The following is a 27875-nucleotide window of genomic DNA, read 5'->3' on the forward strand; positions in this document are numbered from 1 at the left end:
ATTTCATACCTAGTGATATGTATATATGTCATCTGAAGATATTCATAATATACTTTACAAAAACCAAGTGTAGAAAGAAACATTTTAGCTAAGGTTAATAGTTTGATTACTCCATATTATTTTAGTATTAAGTGATTGTCTCAACCTTTCATTCATTTTTAATTAGGATAAACATCAATAATTATTAAGGAAGCTGCAAATGTCAAGTGGATGGGTGTCTATCTCAACTTAAGAATCAGAATTTATGTATCATTTCTGGTAAAAGAGTAAACACTTTGTTTTGATCCTCATCATAATCTATTTGTGATATACTTGTGTTGGTCTCCACAACAATCTCTTTGTAATTATCCTTATCTCATCTATGAAGCTTAACGTTATAAATAGAAGGAAAAGTTAGGCCATGAGAAGAAATATCTAATGTTTTGGATAAAGCTCTTCACTGGAAAGCTGAGTTTTCATTAAAGGCTTCTTGGAATATTAAATATTTTTTTTTTATAGCAACCTAACACATTGGAATATAATCACCTTGAAGTTTGGTGATTATATTCCAATGGCTCTACATCAGTCAATCAATACAATGTTTCATCCACAATAAACTATCATTCATCCAATGTAGCTGCTTTCCCCCTTTTTTTGTAATGAAAAATGTGAAAACTGATATAGAGTTGGAGAAAAGTATAAATTTGACAAAAATCATAAGATTTGTATATTTTAAATGCTATTAATTTCTATAAAAGTCTATTATTGATTCATAAAAAAAGTTAATGCTTCAAGAGGTAGCAGAGATTTTTCCAAAGGAATATCTGGATTGTAGTCATGTGTTTGTTGTCTGCGTCTCATCTGCCAACCTCTGTAAGGCACTGGTAAATCTGAATGATGGCACGGAAGAGGAACACTGAAAAAGTATGGATGAAGTAAAGCCTGAAAATAGAAAAAGAAAATCACAGGTATAAAAGTATGATAAAAAATTTCTTTCATGTGTATAACAATCAACAATAGCCTAAAGTACCTTAAAAATTGATCCAATAACGGAAGATTATGCTCATAATTTCAGAAATTTTTGTTGTGAAGATAAGAATTTTCATACCTTTTTCAATTTAAAATACATAGGGTTTTTTTTCCAGATTTTTAAACCTACAAATTAGGGGTGCACATTAAACTTAAGAACTAAACTACCCCATCTTTTATTATTATTAAAGATCTAAATTTATACAACATATATACAATATTTGTATATAATGTCCCATGATCTTTATATATGAAACACAGGATGGAGTAGTTTGAAATGTACCACTTTCTGAAAATTTAAAATGTTCCATTTTAAGATTCTAATTAAGAAAACATCTTATTTGGTTGAGTTCACAATAAATGAAGCATTTATTTATTTATTTTGAAAATGAGAGAGAGTAATAATTGGCATAGTGCTTAGAGTAATAAGTATTTAAATTGGCTGTTGTGAAAAATTTATTTAGCAGAAATATAATCTTCTATGTTAAATTAACTTTCTGGCATCTACTTATAGCAAAATAAGTAACACACTATCTATCCTAGCATATGCACACCCTCACCATGTACTTTAATTATATCAGATATATTTTCTAATGTAAAACATGTTTTAAAATGTATCAAGGGGAGCAAATTACATATCAACAATATGCAGACAATACACTATGGTGGCCTATACAATTTCTATATAGTGCAACAATAAATATTAACAATATTTAATTGGTTTTGCCATCTTGTCAAGAGGGATTCAAATAGTTTGTTTACCCACAGTAAATTATGAAATTCAGAAATGATAAATGATTAGTAAATGAATGAATATAGTATGAAGTTAAACAAAATATTTCATGGACTACTAGCTATTGAGGGCAATGTTAAATGATATGTAAAATGTAATGTTTTTAACAGAAATATATTCTTATAATGTATTTTTTATTCACTAATTATAATTGTCCATAAAAAATATACAACATTCAATTCATAAACAATGTGATAACCAAAGAAAGCTTAATATGAACATTTCAAAAGATATACAATATAGAATATTTCACAAATATTTTTGTCAAGTATCACTCTCTCAAACTATCATCATCACTAAGCTCAGCTCCAACACACTAATGATTCTCCAGTTCTTTTCTGTTAAGTAGAGAGATATCCAATTCTCATCCTCATACCCCTGAAAAGATTCTTCAAATAGCTTTTCATCCCTAGTTCAATCCAGTTCATTTGAACTAATACATTTTTGAAAGAATTTATAATTATGTCACAGGTTATGCTTTCCCAAGCATCATTTAACAACCATGTCTACACTTGCATATTTCCCTTCATCAGTTCTTTGCTTACTTAAGATATTTTATAACTTCCTGAAATCCTTTTAGAAATATTATTGAATGAAACATCCAATCATTGTAGAATTATAGCACATCCTCCTGAGATAACAATTTCTTGTTTTGCTTCAGTTTCTTGCTTGATTGATTCGCACAAATGTGCACAGAATTGATCCCCCGCTAACAAAGATGTTGGTTCAAGTAGAGGGCCAAGCCTTTCTAACTATATTTTGTCTGAATAAACATATGTGAATATGTGCCTTTCTAACTATATTTTGTCTGAATAAACATATGTGAATATGTGCCATATTTTGAGTTGCTCATTGACTAGTGTAGCATTTGGAAAATTAACCTTTGGTGTAGCTTCCTTTTTAAAAATAAGTTTTAACTTAGTCCTTTCACCCATGCAAACTAAAACTCCCAGGGGATGTTACTTATGTTCTATAAACTGAGATGTTCTAAAAATCTGCAGTGACATTGGTTGGCCTGTCAAAACATTAATTTTCATCTATAATTCTGATTGCTGACAAATTATAAGTCACAAATCTTAAATTGATTAGCCACAAACTTATGAACATCTTTTGGTAACCATTCAACTGTATCATCAACATCCTTTGGTGTTTTTAGTCAGTATGAGTTTGCCTTTAATACCTGTCCATTTCTATATAATTGTGTATTTTGAATTAGTGGAATATATTTTGTTTTGAGATTTTGTAGATTTAGTAGATAAGTTCCCTGATGGTTTTACTATATATTCTCAGAAAATGTTACGACCTATACACGAGTTTATATGGTACTGATCAATAAATTCATTTCCACACACATGTTAAAATACAGTTAAATGAGCCACAACAAAATGTTAAGAATGTACCTTTTTGGCTGCTATCCTCTCTTTTGAAGGATACACAAGAAACTTTCCAAGTAGATCTGATGCATGAGCTGAAGCATCTGGAACTATTTCTTTGATAGGAATTGCTGGATTTTCTGGGAAAGTAATCTTCTTAAAATCTGGTAATTCTGACATCCCCTTCAATAACAAAAGAAAAATTTTTTTTAAATAAATTGCATAACAATTTTTTTTTGTTTATTGTCAGAACTACATAGATGAGTGAAGAAAATTGTTCTTAACTGTTTAATATCTATTTAAATATTGTTAGATTTCATTTTACAGCTAGATGTCCTTCCTACCACTAACAACTTAGTTGAAATGTAAGGAATCCTATTCTATCAGTTTTTGGGATGTGTGAGAGTAGAAGATTTTACTAGTTTTAGCTCTAAACTGAAGTCATACTAGGGCACCAAGATTTATTTTATTGACCTTGAAAGAGGTCAGAAAGAGATGCAATTGAGATTTTCATTTAATATACTGTTGTGGGTTTGGCTAGTGCAGTATTTCTTGACCTAATTTGGAATGATGGTGCCGGCAGGACTGGAGTAAAAAGTAACAGTCCTTTGTTTACTGGGAGATTAATGGGGTTTTGGAGGGACCTTTTGGCCTTGTGCGGTCGATTAGGGGTCAGAGAGATGTGAGGAAGAATCTAGCAGTAGTGAGAAAAAGATAGAGTAAGGAATCTAAGAGCAGATGGAGAGGATATTGGCAGTGAGAGAGGATGAGGGGCAGAGGAGGACAGGCAGTTAGGGACCAGGGCAGATAGAGAGGGTATAAGCAGTAGAGACAGATGGAGATGAGGGCAGTGGGAAGGGAGAGAGCAAGTGAGGTTTTGGGTAGTTGGTATTCGGTCGTCAAAGAGCACAGACGGATCTTGGAAGTCAGGACAAGGAGTTGGAATCTTAGGAGCAAGCGGTGGGATTCAGGAGCTTGGCAAGCTGGAGTTAGCAGTATTGAGAGAGAGATGGGGTGCAATATGGGACACTGGCAATTCTAATTAGGAATTAAGGTACGTGAATTGTGTGTTGATATGTGAAGAAAAAGAAGGAAAAAGAATTGGTGTATTGAACAGTGAAAAGAACAGTAAAGGACTTGTTGATGTGTCGATTATCGAGTTGTGGTATTTATGTTCAGAATTGTGTTGATACATATTACAAAAGAAAATAGAAATGAGATTGTAAAGACTTTAAAGAACTGTGAACGTTATCTGTTGATGTGATTTGAAAAAGAACTGTGTCTTCGGACGTGTACCTTTGAAATGCTGATATATTGACCTTGTTGTGTCGTTACCGGACTGTTATATTGTATCTGCATGTTGTTAAATGTTTTGATCTGTTGTATACCTGTATTGATTTGTTGTTTCCTTTAAATGCTTTGATGTTGTAACCATTGATTGTCATAAACTAGTGTTAAATGTAAGCCAGTGTTGCCTTGCCGCTTTGTGTCTCTCTCGGTTGCCTCTCTGTATCTCTCTGTGCTGCTGCGGTTGTTGTTGTATGTATCTCTCCTCTCTCCTCTTTGGGTTCCGTGGCGAACTTGCCCGTTCGGGCGAGCGGCGACGACGGGTGATTCCGTAACAATACTAATATTTTCAATCTTACAAAAGCAAGCAAGCAAATTAATTTTCAGGTTCTAACAACTAAATTTTTCTCATAAGGTTGAGACTGTGGTTGAGGACACTTTGCCAAGTTGCTTAACAGTAGCATGGAACTTAGGGCAATGTGGTTGTAAAGCAAACGATTTAACATACCATTTTGCCTGTGTTTAAATATAGATTTCTAAAATTGGCACAAGTTTTACTTTTTGGGAGACAGGATATACTAGATTGAATCATTTCTAGTACTTGACTGGTACTTTATTTTGTCAAACCTAGAAGAATCAAAAGCAAAGATGGTCTGGATGAGATTTAAACTCAGAATGTGAAGGGTCATAACTAAATACTGCGAGGCATTTTGTCCAATCCATTACCACTAAATATAGCCTCCAAATGACACATTCTAAGTGTTCTACTTTTGAAATTTCAAATATAGAATAAATAAAAGAGAAATAAAAAGATAAACAAACGTCTGTTACTCAAGACTAAATTAAACCACTTAAATTGAAAGTAGCATCATATGTAAGCTTTCTCTGTTATCTATATTTAATATCTTTTATGAAATTTGTAAGGTACTGAAAACTTCATATGTGTGTGTGTGTATGTGTGTGTGTGTGCATGGAAGAGAGAAAGAGAAACAGTGATGGGGAAAATATAATATTGCCTTGGTATTGAAAATAACAAATGATTGACAATAACTTATTTTCCATGCTGGTATAATTTGGACAGGTGTGCAATAGAGCAGCTTTAGGTACTGTATTTCCCATTACATTATACTAGGTGATGTTTACATACTATCAGGTGGTGTTTACAATTTTAATACACTCAGTAGTACTGGCAGTTATATGGTGGAAGTTATTGGCTTTATAGTTATACTGTATTAACTGGTGTTTATACTATATTATCTTTTTAGTTACCCCATATTATTGTGCTTTCTTTTTATAAAGAAAAGATTAGACCATGATGAAAGGCATCTTCTAATTAAGACACTAGAGAAGCTCTGTATGAAAAATGTATGACACTAATTCTTGCCAGACATAAGACTAATAGTTATAATGATAGAAATACTTATTGTTTAACTATATGAAAGGGTAAACCAAGTCTAATGAGACTTGAAGTCAGAGGAGCTGAACCAAATATTGTAAGGCATTTAGTGCATCAAATGCTTAATAACAGTCCTCAAAACTAACCTACTGTAACATTCTATGGTTTATTAGAAAAATACTAAAATTTAACAATGATTACCGGCCATGTTTTCTCAGTTGGTGTCCCCAAAACTCTCAATACACAACACAGCTGCTCAATATCATTATCACCCTAATAGGAGGAAACAAAAAACAAATTTATTTATTTATTTAAACATAAAAGCAAGTCATTAAAGTCACTTAATACCTTCTTATGCTTCACTTCAGAGAAAAGTATATAAGAGTCTAGGATTAGTTTTCATTCATATTAATTTGTAAATTAGAATTAGTGAAAATATCTGCTGATAAACACAGTATATCAGCAATGGTAACTAAAAGCAGTAAGCTTTTAGGTATGTTTGCTACTTCATTGAGGTAGTCCCTCATACTTGGCTTGCTATATTGTTAGACAATTGGGGTGTGTGTGACTCAGAACCACCTCAAGGGATCTTCACAGCACCAGCATGAGAATAAGAATTCATTACTCTTTAGCCAAAAGGAAGACATTTAACACCCTTGGTCATTGGAATATGTCATTTAGGGTAATGCTATTTTAACAACAGACTGAGAGTAGTATTGAAATTGGGCAACAAGATTGAAACAAGAGGTGATTAATATGTAGATAAAATTATATTAAGACATGTAATGTTAACATATAATAATGAAATGATGTAAGTAGACATACTGGGAAAAGTGGGGAGTTGTTCAATAATTCTCCAAAAATACAGCCTACAGCCCTGAAAGTGAAATAAAAGGCTTTATGATTAATCATAAATATAAAATATTTGCAAATAAAATGCAACAACTGAAAATAATACATAAAAATTGTCAAAATACTTGGTTCACTCTTGGCAACTAAGTAACAGAAATTTAAATATATTCATTGGTAACAACTTCTCTGATATATTTTAAATAAGTAGACAGAAGCTGAAAACTTCCCATCGTGTGTGTGTGTGAAAGAGAGAGAGAGAGCATTAACATATTGATGAACAATGTAACAAAATTAACATAAACAAAATCCTATGGATATTAATGCCTCCTAATGAGGTTGACAACTCTGACACCCAAGTACTTCATTTTAATCCTGCACCATTTATCTTGAGTTACACAAAAGCTTGGTGAAACCAACAAAGATTATTGCTGGTTATGTGACACTAAAAACACCTCTTACTAACAAATGTTAATGTATTCCAGTTAATAACAACTCAAATACTTTTACAAAAGAGTAGTAAAACTTTAATACTAAAAGTGTTTATTTTATTTTCTGTTCCATTTTAAATTCTTTTGTATATATAACAAGATCATACAGACACAGAGAAACCAGGAAACTGCACTTGGGAATGGAGAGGAGGCGTAGTCTTTTCCTTAATTTCACACTAATAATAACAGGCTGCACAAAAGAAAAATGGTAAGGCAACATATCTCATTTATTGCCACCATCACAATAATACTTACTTTACTACACTGCTGCTTAAAAACTATAAGACATTTAAAATCTAATAAGTTAGGGATTATTTTTCTTTATCGTTAATCCACTGTTGAAAACTTCTAAAAAGTGGAATAAATTCTTTTAATTACAATTATATGAGAAAAGCTAATGCTGGCTAAGATGACAGTTTAGAATTAGAGTTTATACAGTAACCAACAAAATCTTTTCACAGCAGTTTACAATCTCTCTTTTTTCAGATAAATGTAGTCTTTAATAAATACTTATTAACCTTTCTACTGTTTGGAAAATTATAAATTACAGTCAATTCATTTTAATTACCATTTTCTATGAAGGAAATTACTCTGAAAATATATTTACCATAAATCAACACCTTCATCATACTTCCTAGCTCCATACAAAAGTTCTGGAGCTCTGTACCACCTACAAGAAAAGAAGATAAACTAAAAGAAAAATATGGATAAGCAAATGAATTATTTATGTAGTAAAATTCTTTCTTTTATAGCCACAAGGCTTGAAATTTTGGGTGAGAGGGGCCAGCCAATTACATTGATCCCAGTACTCATTTTATTGACCCTGGAAGGCAGAGTTGACTTTGGCAGAATTTGAACTCAGAATTTTGCAAAATTTAGTAAAATATGCAGTTTTTATAAGTGTTGTATCTTTGTTTTTTTGTGCATGTGTGTGTGGGCTTTGCTTCCTCTTTATACTATCATCATGTCTTCATGAAGGCAATGAAGATGGTGTAAATGGAAAGAGGACAAAGTAGACCCAAGTTCAGTTATAACAGTAGACTTTACATAAATTGACAATCTTACCTTGTAGCCACTTGGTGACTGTACTCGCAGTTATTACTGTTCTGGAAAACTCTGGCTAGACCAAAATCAGCAATTTTCAAATGTCCAGTGGAACTTATTAATAAATTAGCAGGTTTCAAATCCTGCAAGAAATGAAGTTTATTTTCTGTAAGTTAAAAAAAGAATATCCTTATAATGAGTTGATTGTAATGGTTGTGCTTACCTTTTGAATTAAATAAAGAATTTTGAATAAACAGATGTAATTTAGCCCCAGGAGACATTGTTTCCAGCTGGCTGTATGACATGATCTGTGTCCTTATATTTTTGAACAAGGGAATCTAGCACCCCAACTCGGCTCAAAACAATATCTGTGTATTGTAATTTCCAGGTTATTGCCCTTCAGCAGCACAGAATAATTGTTCGGCTAGAGGTGGCGCTGCCAAATTCCCGTTTGAAATATATAGTTTTCAAAGTGACAACTAGTCATTGATCTATAAATTAGAAAATTACTATTTTTAAATCTCACAATGAGAGATATTCAGCAACAGTATTTTGTAGTAAAGATTGTTTGCCAACATGGCACGGCAGTCCTGGGTTAGGATAAATGTTGCTGTAATTTACCCCCAGGAAACATTGTCTCCAGCTGGCTATACAACACGATCTATGTCCTTATATTTTGTGAGATTTAAAAATAGTAATTTTCTAATTTATAGATCAGTGACTAGTTGTCACTTTGAAAACAATATATTTCAAACAGGAATTTGGCAGCGCCACCTCTAGCCGGACAATTATTGTGCTAATGAAAAGAAATAATCCAGAAATCGTGATACACAGATATTGTTTTGAGCTGAGCTGAGTGGGGGTGCTAGATTCCCTTGTTCGAAAATATAAAGACACATTGTGTCATACAGCCAGCTGAAGACAATGTTTTCTGAGGCTAAATTACAGCAACATTTGTCCTAAACCAGGACTGCTGTGTTATGTTGGCAAATGATCTTTACTACAAAGTACTTTTGCTGAATATCTCTCATTATGAGATTTTAAAATAGTAATTCAGTAAAATAGCTAATAATAAACCTGTTTCGAATTATTTAACTCCTAGAGCATTTTAGCTCATATTTCCAGCAATGTAGGTGTATCTAATACCCTAGTCATATTTAGTGACAATTATAGTTTCCTTTTTCGGTAAAACATTGCATATGGCTGTCTATATTAATTTTATGTATACACATTAATGATTGAATAAATCATCCATAGATTTTTATATGGTGAAAACATATATACTGACAGAGAATTCAGTCCGGAATCTGTTAAAGTTGAGCCAGTCCTTACTGATGAGGCAACGAAAATTGCTGAAACTGACCTGTCAGTATAAGGAATTCTCGATTGGTGTTTTCAGGCAATTATAGTACCTTCAGTAAGTATGTATACAATTATGTGCTTTGACTACAGCATTATAGAATTTTGGCTCTTATTTCTAGGAATGTAAGTGTTTCTAACACCCTAGTCATATTTAGTGACAAATATATTGGGTTCACTAGAAAGCAATTTCGTTTTTCACAAATAGGGGAGTTATGATTTTTTGGATGACTTTTGACATTTGATAGCTGTTACTTTTAACTTACTTTAGAAGCAAATTGCACATAATTTAGTTCACAGCTGTTAGTTCAGTGTCAATTTTAACATGGAGTGCAAAAACGAACATCTTCACTATATTTTGCTTTTTTTATTTCTGTAAAGGCAAGAAAACTGCTGAGACTCACATAGAGATATGTGAAGCTTATGGTGCTGATTGCTTAACAGAATGTATGTGTTAGAAATGGTTTAAAAAATTACTTTCTAGAGATTTTTCACTCAAAGACAACCAACTTTCTGGTTAACCTGCTGAAGTTGATGATGACCAAACCAAAGCTATAATTGAATCTGATTTGCCATATAACTGTGTGAGAGATTGCAGAAAAGTTAAATGTATCACACACAATTGAAAATCACTTAAAATGTCTTGGAGTCATTAAGAAGCTCGATATCTGGGTTCCACATACATTGAAAGAGATTCACTTAACACAATGAATCAATATTTTCAATATGCATCTCAAATGCAATGAAATTAAACCTTCTGTTTTTGAAATGAATTATCACTGGTTATGAAAACTGGATTGTCTACAATAATATCAATCCAAAACGATCATGGTCCAAGCATAATGAACCAGCACAAACCACATTGAAAGCTGAAATGCATAAAAAAAAAGTCATGCTGTTGATTTGGTGGGATTACAAAGGTGTTGTATATTTTGAGTTGCTTCCAAGGAACCAAGGATCAATTCAGATGTTTACTGTCAACAACTAATGAAACTGAAGGAAGCAGTCAAAGAAAAATGCCTAGAATTGGCAAATAAGGACCAGAAGTTCGATGATTGCAGAATCATGAAGTTGACAGAATGATGGCAAAAGGTCATTGAGCAAAATGGAAAATATATAATTGATTAAAGTTCATTCTTTGCAAGAAAAAAAAATGAAAAAAAATTACTTTTATTTCACACTAAAAGACCAAAATTACTTTCTTGCCAACCTAATAGTTTTCCTTTTTGGTAAAACATTGCACACAGCTGTCTATATATATATATATATATATATAGTCAAATTGAATAAATGAACATTAAAAATAACAATAACCAAACAACTAAAGGACATGCACATGGAATGTATTAGTTTGATGCTAAGTAAAAAGAGTTTTTGATGTTTTGAGCATAGCTCTCCGTCAGAAAGGAAAACAGGAAAAGTTCAAAGAAGGAAAAAACAATCACCAACAGCACAATTCCTTTTTATATTTATATTTTTAATATTTTATATTTTTTGTATGTGTGTGTTTGTGCATGTGCTGAGCCACAAACCCTCAGCCAATTGGTAGATCAAGCCATACCATAACTACTTGATCTGTGACCAAGTCTGCATTTGACAAGTGGCACACTGTGCTCTAGTACAGGTTATGTGCTTTTTAGGTGGAGAGAGTGTGTTTTGTGCAGCACAAGCAAATTCCACTTTAAAGAAACTCACGGTGCAGGCCATTTAGTGACAACATGAGAACAAATCAAATCCTACAGTGATAGCAACAGGGGCAGATGGGGAAAGTCACTGGAGGTCCCTAGCTTGAGCTTTTCATGTATGGTGCTAAGAAGTAGATGACCATTCTGTGAAACTGATATGTCCTCTTCTTAACTACAAAGCAGCCTATTTAGGATGGCACTGCTTTCACTTGTGTGGGGAGGGGGCTAAAAAAGGTGTCCTAAAAATTGCTTGCTCACACAATCCTGTCATTATACTGTGAATGGCTGAACTTTCAACCATACAGTTGGAAAAATATGAGAAAACAAAAGAAAAAGGGTAGAGAAATAGATATGAGTATAGAAGCTTGACATGTACACACACCACTGGACCACAAGAAGTGTCCTGAGTGCAAAACATCACTTCTTGATCAGTTTCTGAGAAGTAAAAATGTTAGTATTGCTGCTCTTTCAGAGATAAGGCTACTAAATTCTGGTCAGCTGAATGAAGTTGTTGGAGAGTGCACTTTCTTCTGGATTGGTAAATCTGAAGCAGAAAAAAGGAAATCTGGTGTGGGTTTCACTATTAGTAATGATTTGTACATAAACTAGAATCCTTACCAAATGGATTTAATGATTATCTAATGTTAATGCGAATCCCATTTGGCCTACAAAATTATGCTACACTAGTATGTCTGAATGCACCAACACTTAGTTCTACAGATGCAGCTAAAGATAAGTTCTATTTTGATTTATAAATATTTTTGAACCAAATTCCCAGTCAAAACAAAATTTTCCTTTTAGGAGATTTTAATACCATATTACCTTTCTTGACCAAATATTTTTGGTAAACATGGTCTTAGTAAAATTAACTCAAAAGGACTGATACAACTATCATTAAGCAGTGAATCTGAACCTTCTATCACCAATACACTTTTTCAACAGTCCAATAAAAACGAAGTAATTAGGTATCATTCTAGATCAGGTCATGGTCACTTGATTGACTATGTGATTGTCTGAAGCTGAGATAGAATTGATATTAAATTAACACATTCTTTCCATTGCTGGTCTGATCATGCTATGTTTTTAGTAAGATAACAATGAGACCAAAGCCAGCCATAACGTAAAATTGTAAAAAAAATCATACGGAGACTTGATATTTCAAAGCTCAAAGTAGATAACAAGGATATTCTTGTTCAAGCACTTGATGAAAAGTTATGTAATGTTAGAATGATGGGGTCAACTTAGAGATACTATTTGTGAGTCATCCAGAGAAGTTCTTGGATTTTCATGTCATAAAAACCAAGACTGGTTTGATGAAAATGACAAAGTTATAAATGAATGACTGAGCCTGGAACCAAGTGGTTGGAAAATAAACTTCTTACCACACACCCACACCTGCACCTATATATATATATTCTCATCATCATCTGAGAGTTGCTATCAGAACTGGAGGAGAAGTTTCAGGTGTGGAAACAAGGATTAGAATCGAAGGGCCTCAGAGTCAATCTAGCTAAAACCAAAGTCGTAATCAGTAGGAAGGTAGACAAATCACAAACGCCTTCAGGTAGATGGCCCTGCTCAATCTGTAGAAAAGGTGTAGGTAGAAACTCTATAAGATGCACCAAGTGTAAGCTATGGACACATAAGAGGTGCAGCAATGTCAAAGGAAGGCTAATTGGGAAGATGGTTTTTGTATGTGGCAGATGCTCAGGAATAATAAACACTGAAAATGCTCAAAGATCAACTTCCGTCACTTTCCAGGGAGAAAAACTAGAAATAGTTGATAGTTTCCGTTACCTAGGTGACCAAGTCAGCAGCGGGGGCGGGTGTGCTGAAAGTGTAACTGCTAGAGTAAGAATAGCTTGGGCAAAGTTCAGAGAGCTCTTACCTCTGCTGGTGACAAAAGGCCTCTCGCTCAGAGTAAAAGGCAGACTGTATGATGCATGTGTATGAACAGCCATGCTACATGGCAGTGAAACATGGGCTGTGACTGCTGAGGATATGCGTAAGCTCACAAGAAATGAAGCCAGTATGCTCCAATGGATGTGTAATGTCAGTACTCATACTCGGCAGAGTGTAAATACCTTGAGAGAAAAGCTGGACCTAAGAAGCATCAGTTGTGGTATGCAAGAGAGACGTTTGCGCTGGTATGGTCATGTGGTGAGAATGGATGAAGATAGTTGTGTGAAAAAGTGCCACACCCTAGCGATTGAGGGAACCTGCGGAAGAGGCAGACCCAGGAAAACCTGGGACGAGGTGGTGAAGCACGACCTTCGAACTTTAGGTCTCACTGAGGAAATGACTAGAGACCGAGAATTCTGGAAGTGTGCTGTGCGCAAGAAGACCCGGCAGGACAAGTGAGTCCATAACCCGTGGCCTTCTACATGGGATGGAGCCAGCTTACGTATGCATACCTTCCCTTATTGGGACACAAAACTCTACTTGTGAAGACCTGTTGAGGCAAGTGAGGATCAGAATCGAAATCGATCAATGGAAATTGCAGATGTGTTACCAGTGCCGGTTGCATGTAAGAGAACCTTCCGTTTCGCGACCGTTACCAGCGCCACCCCGACTGGCCTCATGCCGGTGGCACGTAAAAAGCACCATCCGTTCGTGTCCGTTGCCAGCCTCGCCTGGCCCCCGTGCTGGTGGCACATAAAAAGCACCATCCGTTCATGGCCGTTTGCCAGCTCTGTCTGGCACCTGTGCGGGTGGCACGTAAAAAGCACCCACTACACTCACGGAGTGGTTGGCGTTAGGAAGGGCATCCAGCCGTAGAAACATTGCCAGATTTGACTGGGCCTGATGAAGCCTTCTGGCTTCACAGACCCCAGTAGAACCGTCCAACCCATGCTGGCATGGAAAACGGACGCTAAACGATGATGATGATGATCATCATCATCATTTAATGTCCACTCTCCCTGCTGGCATGGGATAGATGACAGTTTGACATGGAGCTAGCTAGCAGAGAGCTGTCCAGACTCCAACTCTGCTGTGGCATGGTTTCTATGACTGGATGCCCTTCCTAACACCAACCACTTAGCTGAGTGTGCTAGGTGCTTTTTATATGCCACCAACATGGGTGCATTTATGCAACAGCGGCACATGTGCATTAATGCAGCACCGACATGATATTATGTAATTTTACATTCTTGCATAACCTCATCATTTTATGAGGTGATATTGAACCTTTTATTGGCAAGATCAATATATATATCTTGGAAAAATTCAATTCTCACTAAGTGTGACTAAGGGTGCTGAAGTACCTACATTGTTAGAAATAATGTTAAAATACACTTAATGTGGAAAGAAGAATGCAAATATATTAAGAGTATTTTAACTCTTATTTCTAGCAATGTAGGTGCTTTGGCACCCGTAGTCACACTTAGTGTGACATTGAATTTTTCCTTTATGGTATTACATTGCACCTGGCTGTTTATATTAATTTATAAATATAAGCCCCTGGGCTCCTCTATGCTGATGACCTTGTTCTCATAGTGGAATCACTACCAGAACTAGAGAAGAAATTTCAGGTGTGGAAGCAAGGTTTAGAATTGAAGGGCTTTAGAGTCAATGTTGCAAAAACCAAAGTCCTAGTAAGTAGGAAGGCGAACACATCACAAATCCCTTCAGGTAGATGGTCCTGCTCGATCTGTAGGAAAGGTGTAGGTAGAAAAACCATAAGATGTACCCAGTGTGAGCTATGGAAGCATAAGAGGTGCAGCAACATCAAAGGAAGGTTAACCAGGAAGATAGCTTTTTTGTGCAGCAGATGCACAGGGGAAATAAACACCACAGATGCTCAGAAAACTGATTCTATCACATGCCAGGGGGAGAAACTAGAAGTAGTTGATAGCTTCCGCTACCTAGGTGACCAAGTCTATAGTGGGGGCGGATGCTGAGAGAGTGTTGCCACTAGAATAAGAATAGCCTGAGCAAAGTTCAGAAAGCTCCTACCTCTACTGGTAACAAAGAGCCTCTTGCTCAGAGTGAAAAGTAGATTGTATGATGCATGTGTACGAACTGCCATGCTACACAGCAGTGAAACATGGGCTGTGACTGCTGAAGACATGCGTAGGCTTGAAAGAAATGAAGTTAGTATGATCCGCTGGGTGTGTAATATCAGTGTACACACACTACAGAGTGTAAGCGCCCTGAGAGAAATGTTGGACATAAGAAGCATCAGATGTGGTGTGCAAGAGAGACGATGGAGCTGGTATGGTCATGTGCTGCATATGGATGAGGAGAGCTGTGTGAAGAAATGTCACTCCCTTACAGTGGAATGACTACAAAATATAGTTGTTTTACATGAAAGCGAATTTTCTTGTCAGAAACAGCCACATAAATGGTGTAATGAAATTGAAGGAAGACGTTGAAACATCCCCTCTGCAAGCTTATTTTTTTCAACAGCAAAGGGAGCTATTTTTTCAGAGAGATAAGCTAACAAAAGTCCCTTTATTCTGTCTTCCCACAGAGCCTGCGCATAAACTAACAGCGAATGCTACATAAAGCTAAATTGGTATGGAGCTTTCTGAAAGATGTGTAAAGCTTTTGCTAGTGGAAGCAAAACTCTTATTTAAAGGTTGATTCTTTGGGATGAATCATATATGATTATTTAAAAAAGGTTAGAATGACAATGCTAAAACATATTTGAAGCGATGGACAACAATAAAAATATCATAATGGATGGATAAATAAGCATCCTTAAAGTGAAACAACGCATTGATAGGTAAACAGAGTTATCAACAAATAGAAGGAAGGGAAGAGAACATCACCTTTCAAGTAACTCAGAATAAATAAAGGTAAGCTTGCCAAAGTTTATTGCAGTTTAAATATGGAGATTAAGATTGTTTGGTATTGGATATTCATTGTGTACAGTGTGCCTGGTCAATTTAATCACACTCACAGGTGGACAGTCGAAATAAATAAATAGACAAAATCCTTTCACTTTTATAAAAAGATTAAAAAAGTATGGAAGACCCTACATACAAAACAATTACATCCATTTACGCAGCTCTGGGTAATATATTATAGTGCATGACCATCCTTGGGACAAGTAATGTTTGTGTAAAGTTTGGTGAAAATTAGTTGAGAATTGTGGAAATGTATGTGCTGGTCGTTGTACATACACCTACTGTGATTTATATATACTAAATTAATCTATTTTCCAGAAATATAGTTTGGAAATTTTAAAAAATTGGATTAAAGGTAAAATAAAACAAATAAACTTACACGATGCATGATATTGTTCTTGTGACAAAATGCAACACCTTTGAGTAGCATAAGTAGGTAGGATTTGAGCTGTGACTCAGTGAGAGGATGCTCAGAATCATGAATCACTTCCCACAGATCTGACAGCATATATTCAAAAACCAGTACAAATCCAGCACCATGAGGAAAGACATCTAAAAGTCTGACAACCTGAAATATACCAATTTCTATAACCTTTATGAATTTTTTAAAACCTAAGCCAAATCTGTTCTGAAAATATCTGGAAACAGTTAACTACCACTCACTACAGTTGTCAGCTGTTTTATGAATTATCTATGCATTAACATTAAAAAAATTAATTTAGATCTAAATGTTATCTCATATCTATCCTGCACTATAATAATGACATTAACTACATATACCTCTAATTCAACTATTAAACATGGCTACATATAATGTGTATCTCTACCCAATCATTCCATTATTGAGTCAGAGAGAATATCTGACCCAAGGTTAATAAAGGATTTAACAAGTGAAAACAAAAGAAATATTCCCTTTACATATTTAGTTACTATTTGAATGAAATGTGCACTGCTAACAACTATAACCATCAATATCTAAAACAGTCATGGGCAAACTGAGGCCCATGAGATTTCCTGAATGGCATGCCTAATGAAAAATTACTTTGAATTTTTTTAGCAAACAGCCTGTCTGATGATGAGTTATGTTTCATGTGACCTACTTTTCAAGAAAGGTGGCCCGTGCCTGACCTAAGATAAATTGTTTCTTTGTACATATGTGTATGAATATATTTCTATTGCATTTCATTTTCTGAGTAACTTAATTATATTTATAGTATAGTAATTAGTACATAGATTACTATGCACAACATGTTAAACAGAGCTGGGCTACATGCTTAATATTCGGGAAATTTGCTAAAAAAGGAAATTTAAAAAAATTTTTAAAATACATTATTATAATAATATTAATCGTTCACAAAAAAACACTCAATCAGATCAGAAAACTCTCATTTCTTTATGGTTCAATATAGGATGGCAGTGGTGCTAATAAAACTGATTAGCAACAGTAAATATTGGTAAATTTAATACATTATATAACTGGTAAAACAACACATAGCAGAAAATGAAAATATTTCTGAGAGAGTGAAGATATATTAAGGAGACAGTCTTAGCTCAATTTCTTTAGCACTGCCATTCAGCCCTTGAATACCTTTAGTCTATTCTGTTGTGAGGATTCAAACCAAATTTCCAGTCATAATATGACCTTACAAAATTCATGGGCACTGCTTTTACTCCTTTAAACCATAAAAATAATATAAAAATGAAAAAGAACTAAATGAATGTAGAAAAGATACATACATCCATCTAACAACCTTATCTTGTAATACATATGGAGTGCTATGGCCTGTCTCCTTTATGAGGATATAACATTTGTATGTATAAACAATGTTTAAGAAAGAAAATAAACATTATTCTTATGTTCTGCATAATTCTAAATTCATAGAGTATTCACATCCTTATTGTCTTTGAATCTGCTTTTCTACCATATTGTAAGAATAATGAACTAAGTAGGAGTTTCAAGATTTAACTTACATAGGGATTATCTTCTATCTGTTGTAGAGCCTTGATTTCTCTGAAAAATTAAAAGTAAAATAAAAGAATCATATTTCCATGAGTCTAATATAAGTTAATTTCAAAACAATTCTGAAGCTTTAAAATATACATGGTTTGCTTCAAACAATTATTATGAATTTAATGGTTATATTTTCATAACTAATATCTATTACAAAGATTTTTGATTTTTAGAAGATATATCAGTGAATGTATGTAAATTGTAGTCATAACTGATGCAGAAGTTTATAGTATACGTTTTAGTTTACTTACATGCTAAAAGTAATCCAGATGAGATATAAGTCGTAAAATTTTGTGAACCAGAATATCAATAATAAAAGAAAATTCAAGCTTAGAATACAGTTGATTTAAATCGAACAATGTTTACTCCATAGACACTAAAAACAGATGTCACCATAAAGGAGTCATACAATATCACTAAATAGAACACAACTAAACTGTTGGATAAATATGTTCTTCTTCCACAACTAAGGAGATCTGTTTTGACTTATTTTCAGTTCCCTTTATGGTTTCTGTACTACCATAGTATCAGTGCTTCTAATCTATTCATTTATTGTTTTGTTTGTTGAATATGAATATGGATATAAATGAAATATATTGCACATAAATATATATTTAACATCTAGTCAGGAGGGAAAACACTGCTCATGCCCTTATACTAGGCTTCAGGAACTTGTGGAAGGGAGAGCTGTAGCTATCCTCAGACCAGAGACATGGACCTAATGCTTGCAACAAAATGGACTCTACTAAAGGCACCCAAGGATCAGGGGTGGTGTTAAACTGAACATTGGATTATGTCTACCTTCTAAATAGGCCACAACAGGAACTCTGAAAACAACAAAACCAGAACAAATATTGCAAGACAGTGTCAAGTGTACTAACAATTCTGCCAGTTCACCACCCTGGACAGCTACTTCACTTGTCAAGCATCCAGTACACATTGTAAAGTGGTTGGCATTTGGAAGGGTATCCAGCTGTAAAAACCATGCCAAAAGCACTGTCCACTCTGCTGGGTGGTTGGTGTTAGGAAGGGTATCCAGCTGTAAAAACTGTGCCAAAACAGACATAGAAGCCTGGTGCAGTCTTTTGCCTGTCCAGCTCCTGTCAAACTGTCCAACCCATGCTAGCATGGAAAACACACTCAACAACAATGACGACAAGGAAGATGTTGATGATGATGATCAGAAGGATGAAAAGCAAAGTTGACCTCAGTTGAATATGAGCTCAGAATACAAGAAGCTAGATTAAATACAATAAAGCATTATATCTGATGCTGTAATGACTGCTTATTCATGTAATAAAGTTCCATTAAGCCAGTGTCCAATAGTCCAGCAGGCTCAACTGACCAGCATTCTTTTTTGCATGTCACCAACTTTATATTTTCCTTTCACCACTGCCATCACTCAGTCATTGTTTTATATTCAAGTTGAAAAGAAGAGTTATCAGCATCTTAGTCTTTTGTAAGCACCCAAGTTTTTCTGTCTATTGTCTATCCATTAGTGAAACTGTCTTCCAATATTAATGAGTGTAACCAATTTGAGAATAGTGTGAAAAGAAAGCATGTGATTCGTGCATTGCACCTAGGAACTGAAATAAAATGGCCTTTGAAGAGAGATGAAAGCCAGAATTGCTATTATCTGTGAGTGTAACATATATTCCTCAACAATTTATGATAATATTAAGAAAAAAATGGTAAGTTATTGTAATTTATGACTGATTCAGAGACAAGTAAAAGAGTTGATATGCAGCAAATATTGTGTGTGTGTATTCGTGTCTGCATTTAATTTTCTCTTTGGCCCATTTGCTGTAAAGAGGCAGATTATTCAATTTCTTAAATTTTAACAGGTGGGTTTTCAAATTGGATAAGTGAACTTAGAACTCTGGAAAAATCATGAGGATAGCATGGAACTTGTGTTCCAGGTTTTCTTCGTGATTCTCCATTGTGATGCTAAGTTGGATAACAAGGAAGACAAATAAAAACACTGTGGATCAGGAACTTGAAGAACTTATCTAGCAAAAACTGTCAGGAGAATTGATAAAAATCATGGAAAAACATGTGCAACATGAGGTAATTCAAAACTGAACTGCTTAGAAAGCAGTCATACATCATGGCCAAATCACAGTAGTTTCACATGATTGGTCTATTAAGCAACCAATCAGTGTCAAGCTATCACATGATTCAATCTTCAAGAATCCTATTTTTGTATCCTATAAGCTGCTTTTGGGTGTCAACACTCTTTGTAGAGCATTGAGAGTGGACCAACTCATTCTCACTTCTTGGAAAACAGATGTTAAATGATGATGATGATGATGATGGTGATGAGGGGAAAAATCGAAGAACAGCAGAAACAAATATTTATTGAAGATTGCACAGAAATTAAATATAGGTATCTGAAAATGGAAGGTATTTATATTTATAAAAATGTGCTTTTAAAACTGAAAAAAAATTCAAAGAACTAGAAAGATATATATTTTTAAAAAAGGTTGCCTTGACTAAAGAGAAATGTTAGATGGAATAAAAAAAGTGGAAATTGTTAGAAGAGAAATCAAAGAAAGCGGTGGAAAGGAAATTGTTGTATTTTATGCAACTCTGTTTAAAATTTATTCAAATATTAATAAAACTGGACTGCAATATTAAGTAAATATGACATAATTGAAACAGAAGGTAGAGAATTGAAAATTGTTTAATGGGTTGGTTTTTGAAAAATCATATCATCATCATCATCATCATTTAGCGTCCGCTTTCCATGCTAGCATAGGTTGGATGGTTCAACTGGGGTCTGTGAAGCCAGAAGGCTGCACCAGGCCCAGTCTGATCTGGCAGTGTTTCTACGGCTAGATGCCCTTCCTAATGCCAACCACTCCGTGAGTGTAGTGGGTGCTTTTTACGTGCCAGACGAGGCTGGCAAACGGCCACGGTCAGATGGTGCTTTTTACGTGCCACCGGCACGGAGGCCCGTCGGGGCGGCGCTGGCAATGGCCACGTTCGGATGGCTCGCTTACGTGCTACCGGCACTGGAATCACAGCTACAATTTCTATTGATGTTGATCGATTTCGATTTCGATTCTGAATCTCACTTGCCTCAACAGGTCTTCACATGTAGAGCTTTGTGTCCAATGAAGGAAAGGTATGCATAAGTGGACTGGCTACATCCCAGGTAGAGGCCATGGGTTATGGTCTCACTTGTCCTGCCGGGTCTTCTCACGCACAGCATACTTCCATAGGTCTTGGTCTCTAGTCATTGCCTCGGAGAGACTTAAAGTTTGAAGGTCGTGCTTCAGCACCTCATCCCAGGTTTTCCTGGGTCTACCTCTTCCACAGGTTCCCTCAACCGCTAGGGTGTGGCACTTTTTCACACAACTATCTTCATCCATTCTCACCACATGACCATACCAGCGTAAACGTCTCTCTTGCACACCACAACTGATGCTTCTTAGGTCCAACTTTTCTCTCAAGGTACTTACACTCTATCGAGTATGAAGACTTACATTACACATCCATCGGAGTATACTGGCTTCATCTCTTGCGAGCTTACGCATATCCTCAGCAGTCACGGCCCATGTTTCACTGCCATGTAGCATGGCTGTTCATACACATGCATCATACAGTCTGCCTTTTACTCTGAGCGAGAGGCCTTTTGTCACCAGCAGAGGTAAGAGCTCTCTGAACTTTGCCCAGGCTATTCTTACTCTAGCAGTTACACTTTCAGCACACCCACCCCTGCTACTGACTTGGTCACCTAGGTAACAGAAGCTATTAACTCTTTCTAGTTTTTCTCCCTGGAATGTGGTGGAAGTTGGTCTCTGCGCATTTTCAGTGTTTATTGCTCCTGAGCATATCTGCCACATACAAAAACTATTTTCCGAGTTAGCCTTCCTTTGACATTGCTGCACCCCTTATGTGTCCAAAGCTTACACTTGGTGCATCTTATACAGTTTCTACCTACGCCTTTTCTACAGATTGAGCAGGGCCATCTACCTGAAGGGATTTGTGATTTGTCTACCTTCCTACTTATTAGGACTTTGGTTTTAGCTAGGTTGACTCTAAGGCCCTTTGATTCTAATCCTTGTTTCCACACCTGAAACTTCTCCTCCAGTTCTGATAGTGACTCAGCAATTAGAGCAAGGTCATCAGCATAGAGGAGCTCCCAGGGGCATCCTGTCTTGAATTCCTCCATTATTGCCTGGAGGACTATGATAAATAGGAGGGGGCTGAGGACTGAACCTTGGTGGACCCCTACTTCTACCCGGAATTCTTCATTGTACTCGTTGCCAACCCTCACCTTACTAGCAGTGTCCCTGTACATGGCTCGCACAGCTCTCACTAACCATTCATCTATCCCTAGTTTCCTCATTGACCACCAGATAAGGGATCGGGGGACACTGTCGAAGGCTTTCTCCATGTCAACAAAAGCCAGGTACAGGGGCTTATCTTTGGCTAGGTATTTCTCCTGCAGCTGTCTTACCAGGAATATAGCATCAGTGGTACTTTTCCTTGGCACGAACCCAAACTGCATCTCATCTAAACTAACTCTCTCTCTAATTAGTTGGGCTATGACCCTCTCTGTAACCTTCATTACCTGATCCAACAGCTTGATACCCCTGTAGTTATTTGTATCTAGGGCGTCACCTTTACCTTTGTAGTAGTGACTATTATGCTGCTACACCAGTCATTGGGAATGACTCCTTCGTGTATCACCTGGTTAACTATACGGGTGACTAGGCTATAGCCGACACTACCAGATATTTTGAGCATCTCTGCAGTAATTCCTGATGGGCCTGGGGCTTTCCTTGTCTTCATGCTTCTAATTGCCAAGGAACTGTCAACTCGGATAGCTGGTCCCTCTGTTGGGTCGACATTCGGCAGACTCTCTTTATCCCATTCATTTTCCTCATTCAGCAACCTTTCATAGTGGCGTCTCCAAAAGTCTCTCTTTGCATCCTCATTTAGTGCAAGTGAACCATCATCCATGCGAACACATTTCTCTCCTACCACATCATGATTCTCTCTCACACACTGTCTTGCAACACGAAATACCTCAAGTCTTTCATCCTCACAGCACAGAACATTGGCAAATTTTTTCTTATTTGCTTACCCTCTGGCTAAATACACCTACCTCCTACCTTCCCTCCTGGCAGTCTGATACACTTCCCTGCTACCACCGTTCTTCCGGTCCTTCCAAGCCTGTTTCTTTTGTCTAATAGCCCTGTCAACAATATTGTTCCACCACCACGTTATTTTGGGTCTTAAGGGGACTTTGCACCAGCCACAGATCTGGTCAGTGGCTTTCAGCAGGTTGTCCCTCAGAAGCGTCCAGTTGTCTTCTACCCCATGTGTAGCTATACCCCCTTTCATTTCGTCAAAGGCTTCAAGTAACATGTCTCTAAATCTCTGTCCATTCGCAGGGTCTTTAAGCTTCCAGACCCTTCTTCTCCATGTTGGTCGTCTTCTGGTCGTCCTCTTAGTCCTAATCCTAAAGTCACTAACTACCAGTCTATGTTGTGGGGTACATTCTTCGCCTGGGAAGGTTTTGGCATTTATAAGTAGCCATCTTTCCCTTTTTCTGGCAAGAATGTAGTTGATTTGGCTAGTATGTCAGCCCAATTAGTAGGTGACTAGGTGGCTGGTAGGTTTCCTGAAGTTAGTGTTGCAAACCATAAGATTATTCGCATCGCAGAACTCCAGCAGCCTGGTTCCCTCCTCATTGCGGGAACCATAACTGTAGCCTCCATGTACGCCATGGAAGCCCCCAGCATGTCATCCAACATGCCCATTGAAGTCACCAGCCACAAAGAGAAGGTCCCTGTCGTTCGTCGATGAGGTAGTCTGCAGTAGGGTGTCATAGAATTGGTCTTTTACTTTCTCTCTTTCTGTCCATTGGATAGCCCTGGCTGAGGGATCATCATCATCATAATCCTCGTTTAACGTCTGCTTTCCATACTGGCATGGGTTGGATAGTTTGACTGAGGAGTGGCAGGCCAGGAGGCTGCACCAGGCTCCAATCTGATCTGGCAAGGTTTCGACAGATGGATACTCTTCCTAACACCAACCACTCCAAGAGTGTAGTGGGTACTTTTTACGTGCAACCAGCACAGCAGCCAGTCAGGTGACAATATATATATGTATGTATATATATATGTATGTGTGTGTATATATATATATATATATATATGTATATATGTGTGTATATATATATCATCAACATCATCATTTAACGTCTGCTTTCCATGCTAGCATGGGTTGGACGATTTGACTGAGGACTGGCGAACCAGATGGCTGCACCAGGCTCCAATCTGATCTGGCAGAGTTTCTACAGTTAGATGCCCTTCCTAATGCCAACCACTCCGAGAGTGTAGTGGGTGCTTTTACGTGCCACTGGCAACGGCCATGCTCAAGTGGTGTTTTTACATGCCACCTTTACAGGAGCCAGTCCAGTGGCACTGGCAACGGCCTCGCTCGAATGTTTTCCATGTGCCAGTAAGGCAACACTGTTAATCATCATGCTCAAATGGTGCTTTTTACGTGCCACCGGCATGGAAGCCAGTTAGCTGCTCTGGCAGCGATCACGCTCGGATGGTGCTCTTAGCGCTCCACTGGCACGGGTGCCAGTCATTGAATTTGCGAATTTGGTTTGATTTCGATTTCACTTGCCTCAACAGGGTCTTCGCAAGAAGAGTTTAATGTCCAATGAAGGAAAGGTACATATAAGTGGGCTGGTTACACCCCTGGTATAGGCCACGGGTTATGGTCTCACTTGGCTTGCCAGGTTTTCTCAAGCACAGCATATTTTCAAAAGTCTCGGTCGCTAGTCATTTCCTCGGTGAAGCCTAATGTTCAAAGGTAGTGCTTCATCACCTCATCCCAGGTTTTCGTGGGTCTACCTCTTCCACAGGTTCCCTCAACCACTAGGGTGTGGAACTTTTTCACACAGCTATACTCATCCATTCTTGCCACATGACCATACCAGCGCAGTCATCTCTATTGCACACAACATCTGATGCTTCTTAGGTCCAACTTTTCTCTCAAGGGACTTACACTCTGTTGAGTATGCGCACTGACATTACACACCCATTGGAGCATACTGGCTTCATTCCTTGCAGGCTTACGCTTGTCCTCAGCAGTCAAGGCCCATGTTTCACTACCATGTAGCATGGCTGTTCATACACATACGTCATACAGTATACCTTTTACTCTGAGTAAGAGGCCTTTTGTCACAAGTAGAGGTAAGAGCTCTCTGAACTTTGCTCAGGCTATTTTTATTCTAGCTGCTACTGACTTGGTCACCTAGGGAACGGAAGCTATCAACTACTTCTAGTTTTTCTCCCTGGAATGTGGCGGAAGTTGTTCTCTGCACATTTTCAGTCTTTATTGCTACCGAGCATCTGCCATATACAAAAACTATCTTCCCAGTTGGCCTTCCTTTGATATTGCTGCACTTGTAATGTGTCCATAGCTTACACTGGGTACATCTTTCTACCTATGCCTTTTCTACAGATCGAGTAGGGCCATCTACCTGAAGGTATTTGTGGTTTGTCTGCCTTCCTATTTATTAGGACTTTGGTTTTAGCTAGGTTGACTCGAAGGCCCTTCAATTCTAATCCTTGTTTCCACATCTGAAACTTCTCTAGTTCTGATAGTGACTCAGCAATTAAGGCAAGATCGTCAGCATATATATGTATGTATGTGTGTGTGCGTATATATATATATATATATATGTATGTATATATATATAAATTATATATATATATATATATATATATATATATATATATATATATATATATATATATATATATATATATATGTGGAGGCACAATGGCCCAGTGGTTAGGGCAGCTGACTCACGGTTGGAGGCTTGCGGTTTCGATTCCCAGACAGGGCGTTGTGTGTTTATTGAGCAAGAACACCTAAAAGCTCCATGAAGCTCCAGCAGGGGATGGTGGAAACCCCTGTTGTACTCTTTCGCCACAACTTTCTCTCACTCTCTCTTCTTGTTTCTTGAGTAACGCTGCGATGGACTTGCCTCCCATCCAGTTGGCGGGAACATATACACCACAGAAACCAGGAAACCAGGCCCATGAGACTGGCTAGGCTTAAAAACGGCGATGTTTATCGTTTTATATATATATATATATATATATATATATATATAATATATATATATATATGTGTGTGTGTGTGTGTGTGTGTGTATCTTCTTCTTCTTTTCTTTTAGCGTCCGTTTTCCATGCTAGCATGGGTTGGACGGTTCAACTGGGGTCTGGGGAGCCCGAAGGCTGCACCAGGCCAGTCAGATCTGGCAGTGTTTCTACAGCTGGATGCCCTTCCTAACGCCAACCACTCCGAGAGTGTAGTGGGTGATTTTATGTGCCACCGACACAGGTGCCAGACGAGGCTGGCGAACGGCCATGCTCGGATGGTGTTTTTATGTGCCACCGACACAGGTGCCAGACGAGGCTGGCAGACGGCCACGCTCGGATGGTGTTTTTATGTGCCACCGACACAGGTGCCTGATGAGGCTGGCGGACGGCCACGATCGGATGGTGTTTGTTACGTCCCCAAAGCACGGAGGCCAGTCTATGCGGTACTGGCTACGGCCACGTTCGGATGATTTTCTTGTGTGCCACCGGCACTGGTACCACAAAGATACAAACTCCATTGATGTTCATCTATTTTGATTTGTTTTGATTTGATTTGATTTGATTTTCACTTGCCTCAACAGGTCTTCACAAGTGTCACAAGAAGGAAGGTATGCACAGGTGGACTGACTACGTCCCAGGTAGGGGCCACGGGTTATGGCCTGACTAGTCTTGCCGGGTCTTCGGATGGTGTTTTTATGTGCCACCGACACAGGTGCCAGATGAGGCTGGCGAACGGCCACGATCGGATGGTGTTTGTTACGTGCCCACAGCACGGAGGCCAGTCGATGCGGTACTGGCTACGGCCACGTTCGGATGGTTTTCTTGTGTGCCACCGGCACTGGTACCACAAAGATACAAATTCCATTGATGTTCATCTATTTTGATTTGATTTGATTTGATTTTCACTTGCCTCAACAGGTCTTCACAGGTCTTCACAAGTGTCACAGGAAGGAAGGAAGGTATGCACAGGGGACTGACTACGTCCCAAGTAGGGGCCACGGGTTATGGCCTGACTAGTCTTGCCGGGTCTTCGGTTGGTGTTTTTATGTGCCACCGACACAGGTGCCAGATGAGGCTGGCGAACGGCCACGATCGGATGGTGTTTGTTATGTGCCCACGTCACAGAGGCCAGTCGATGCGGTACTGGCTACGGCCACGTTCGGATGGTTTTCTTGTGTGCCAACGGTACTGGTACCACAAAGATACAAATTCCATTGATGTTCATCTATTTTGATTTGGTTTGATTTGATTTGATTTGATTTTCACTTGCCTCAACAGGTCTACACAAGTGTCACACACTTTGGTACCACAAAGATACAAATTCCATTGATGTTCATCTATTTTGATTTGGTTTGATTTGATTTGATTTGATTTTCACTTGCCTCAACAGGTCTACACAAGTGTCACACACTTGCCTCAACAGGTCTTCACAAGTGTCATAAGTATATATATATGTGTGTGTGTATACAGGAGTTGAACAAAATAATGGAAATACCTAGCATCATAATTTTGAAATATCTATAAAACCATCAAGAGCTGGTTTATTTTTGTTTTTTTTATTTATTATTAGTGATGCTTAATATGT

At 37.3% G+C, this 27875-nt stretch overlaps 1 protein-coding gene across 7 annotated transcripts in view; it reads right to left on the reverse strand.

Annotated features, from left to right (window-relative positions):
• Window positions 1-202: 202 nt before the first annotated feature.
• LOC115211054 (cyclin-dependent kinase 20) overlaps window positions 203-27875 on the reverse strand; it is a 34969-nt gene continuing 7296 nt past the window's right edge. For 6 of the 7 annotated variants that reach the window (XM_029779933.2, XM_029779934.2, XM_029779930.2 and 3 more), the window contains exons 4-11: window positions 18110-18149; window positions 16518-16706; window positions 8263-8384; window positions 7805-7867; window positions 6683-6734; window positions 6059-6130; window positions 3202-3357; window positions 203-921 (exon numbers count right to left, since the gene is read on the reverse strand). In XM_029779933.2, coding sequence (XP_029635793.1) covers window positions 742-921; window positions 3202-3357; window positions 6059-6130; window positions 6683-6734; window positions 7805-7867; window positions 8263-8384; window positions 16518-16706; window positions 18110-18149 — 874 coding nt within the window. In that variant the 3' untranslated portion in view covers window positions 203-741. The remainder of the gene's footprint in view (window positions 922-3201; window positions 3358-6058; window positions 6131-6682; window positions 6735-7804; window positions 7868-8262; window positions 8385-16517; window positions 16707-18109; window positions 18150-27875) is intronic. The other variant, XM_029779935.2, reaches the window with a different exon arrangement.

Source organism: Octopus sinensis, linkage group LG4, assembly GCF_006345805.1.
Source record: "Octopus sinensis linkage group LG4, ASM634580v1, whole genome shotgun sequence".
Lineage (NCBI taxonomy): Eukaryota > Metazoa > Mollusca > Cephalopoda > Octopoda > Octopodidae > Octopus > Octopus sinensis.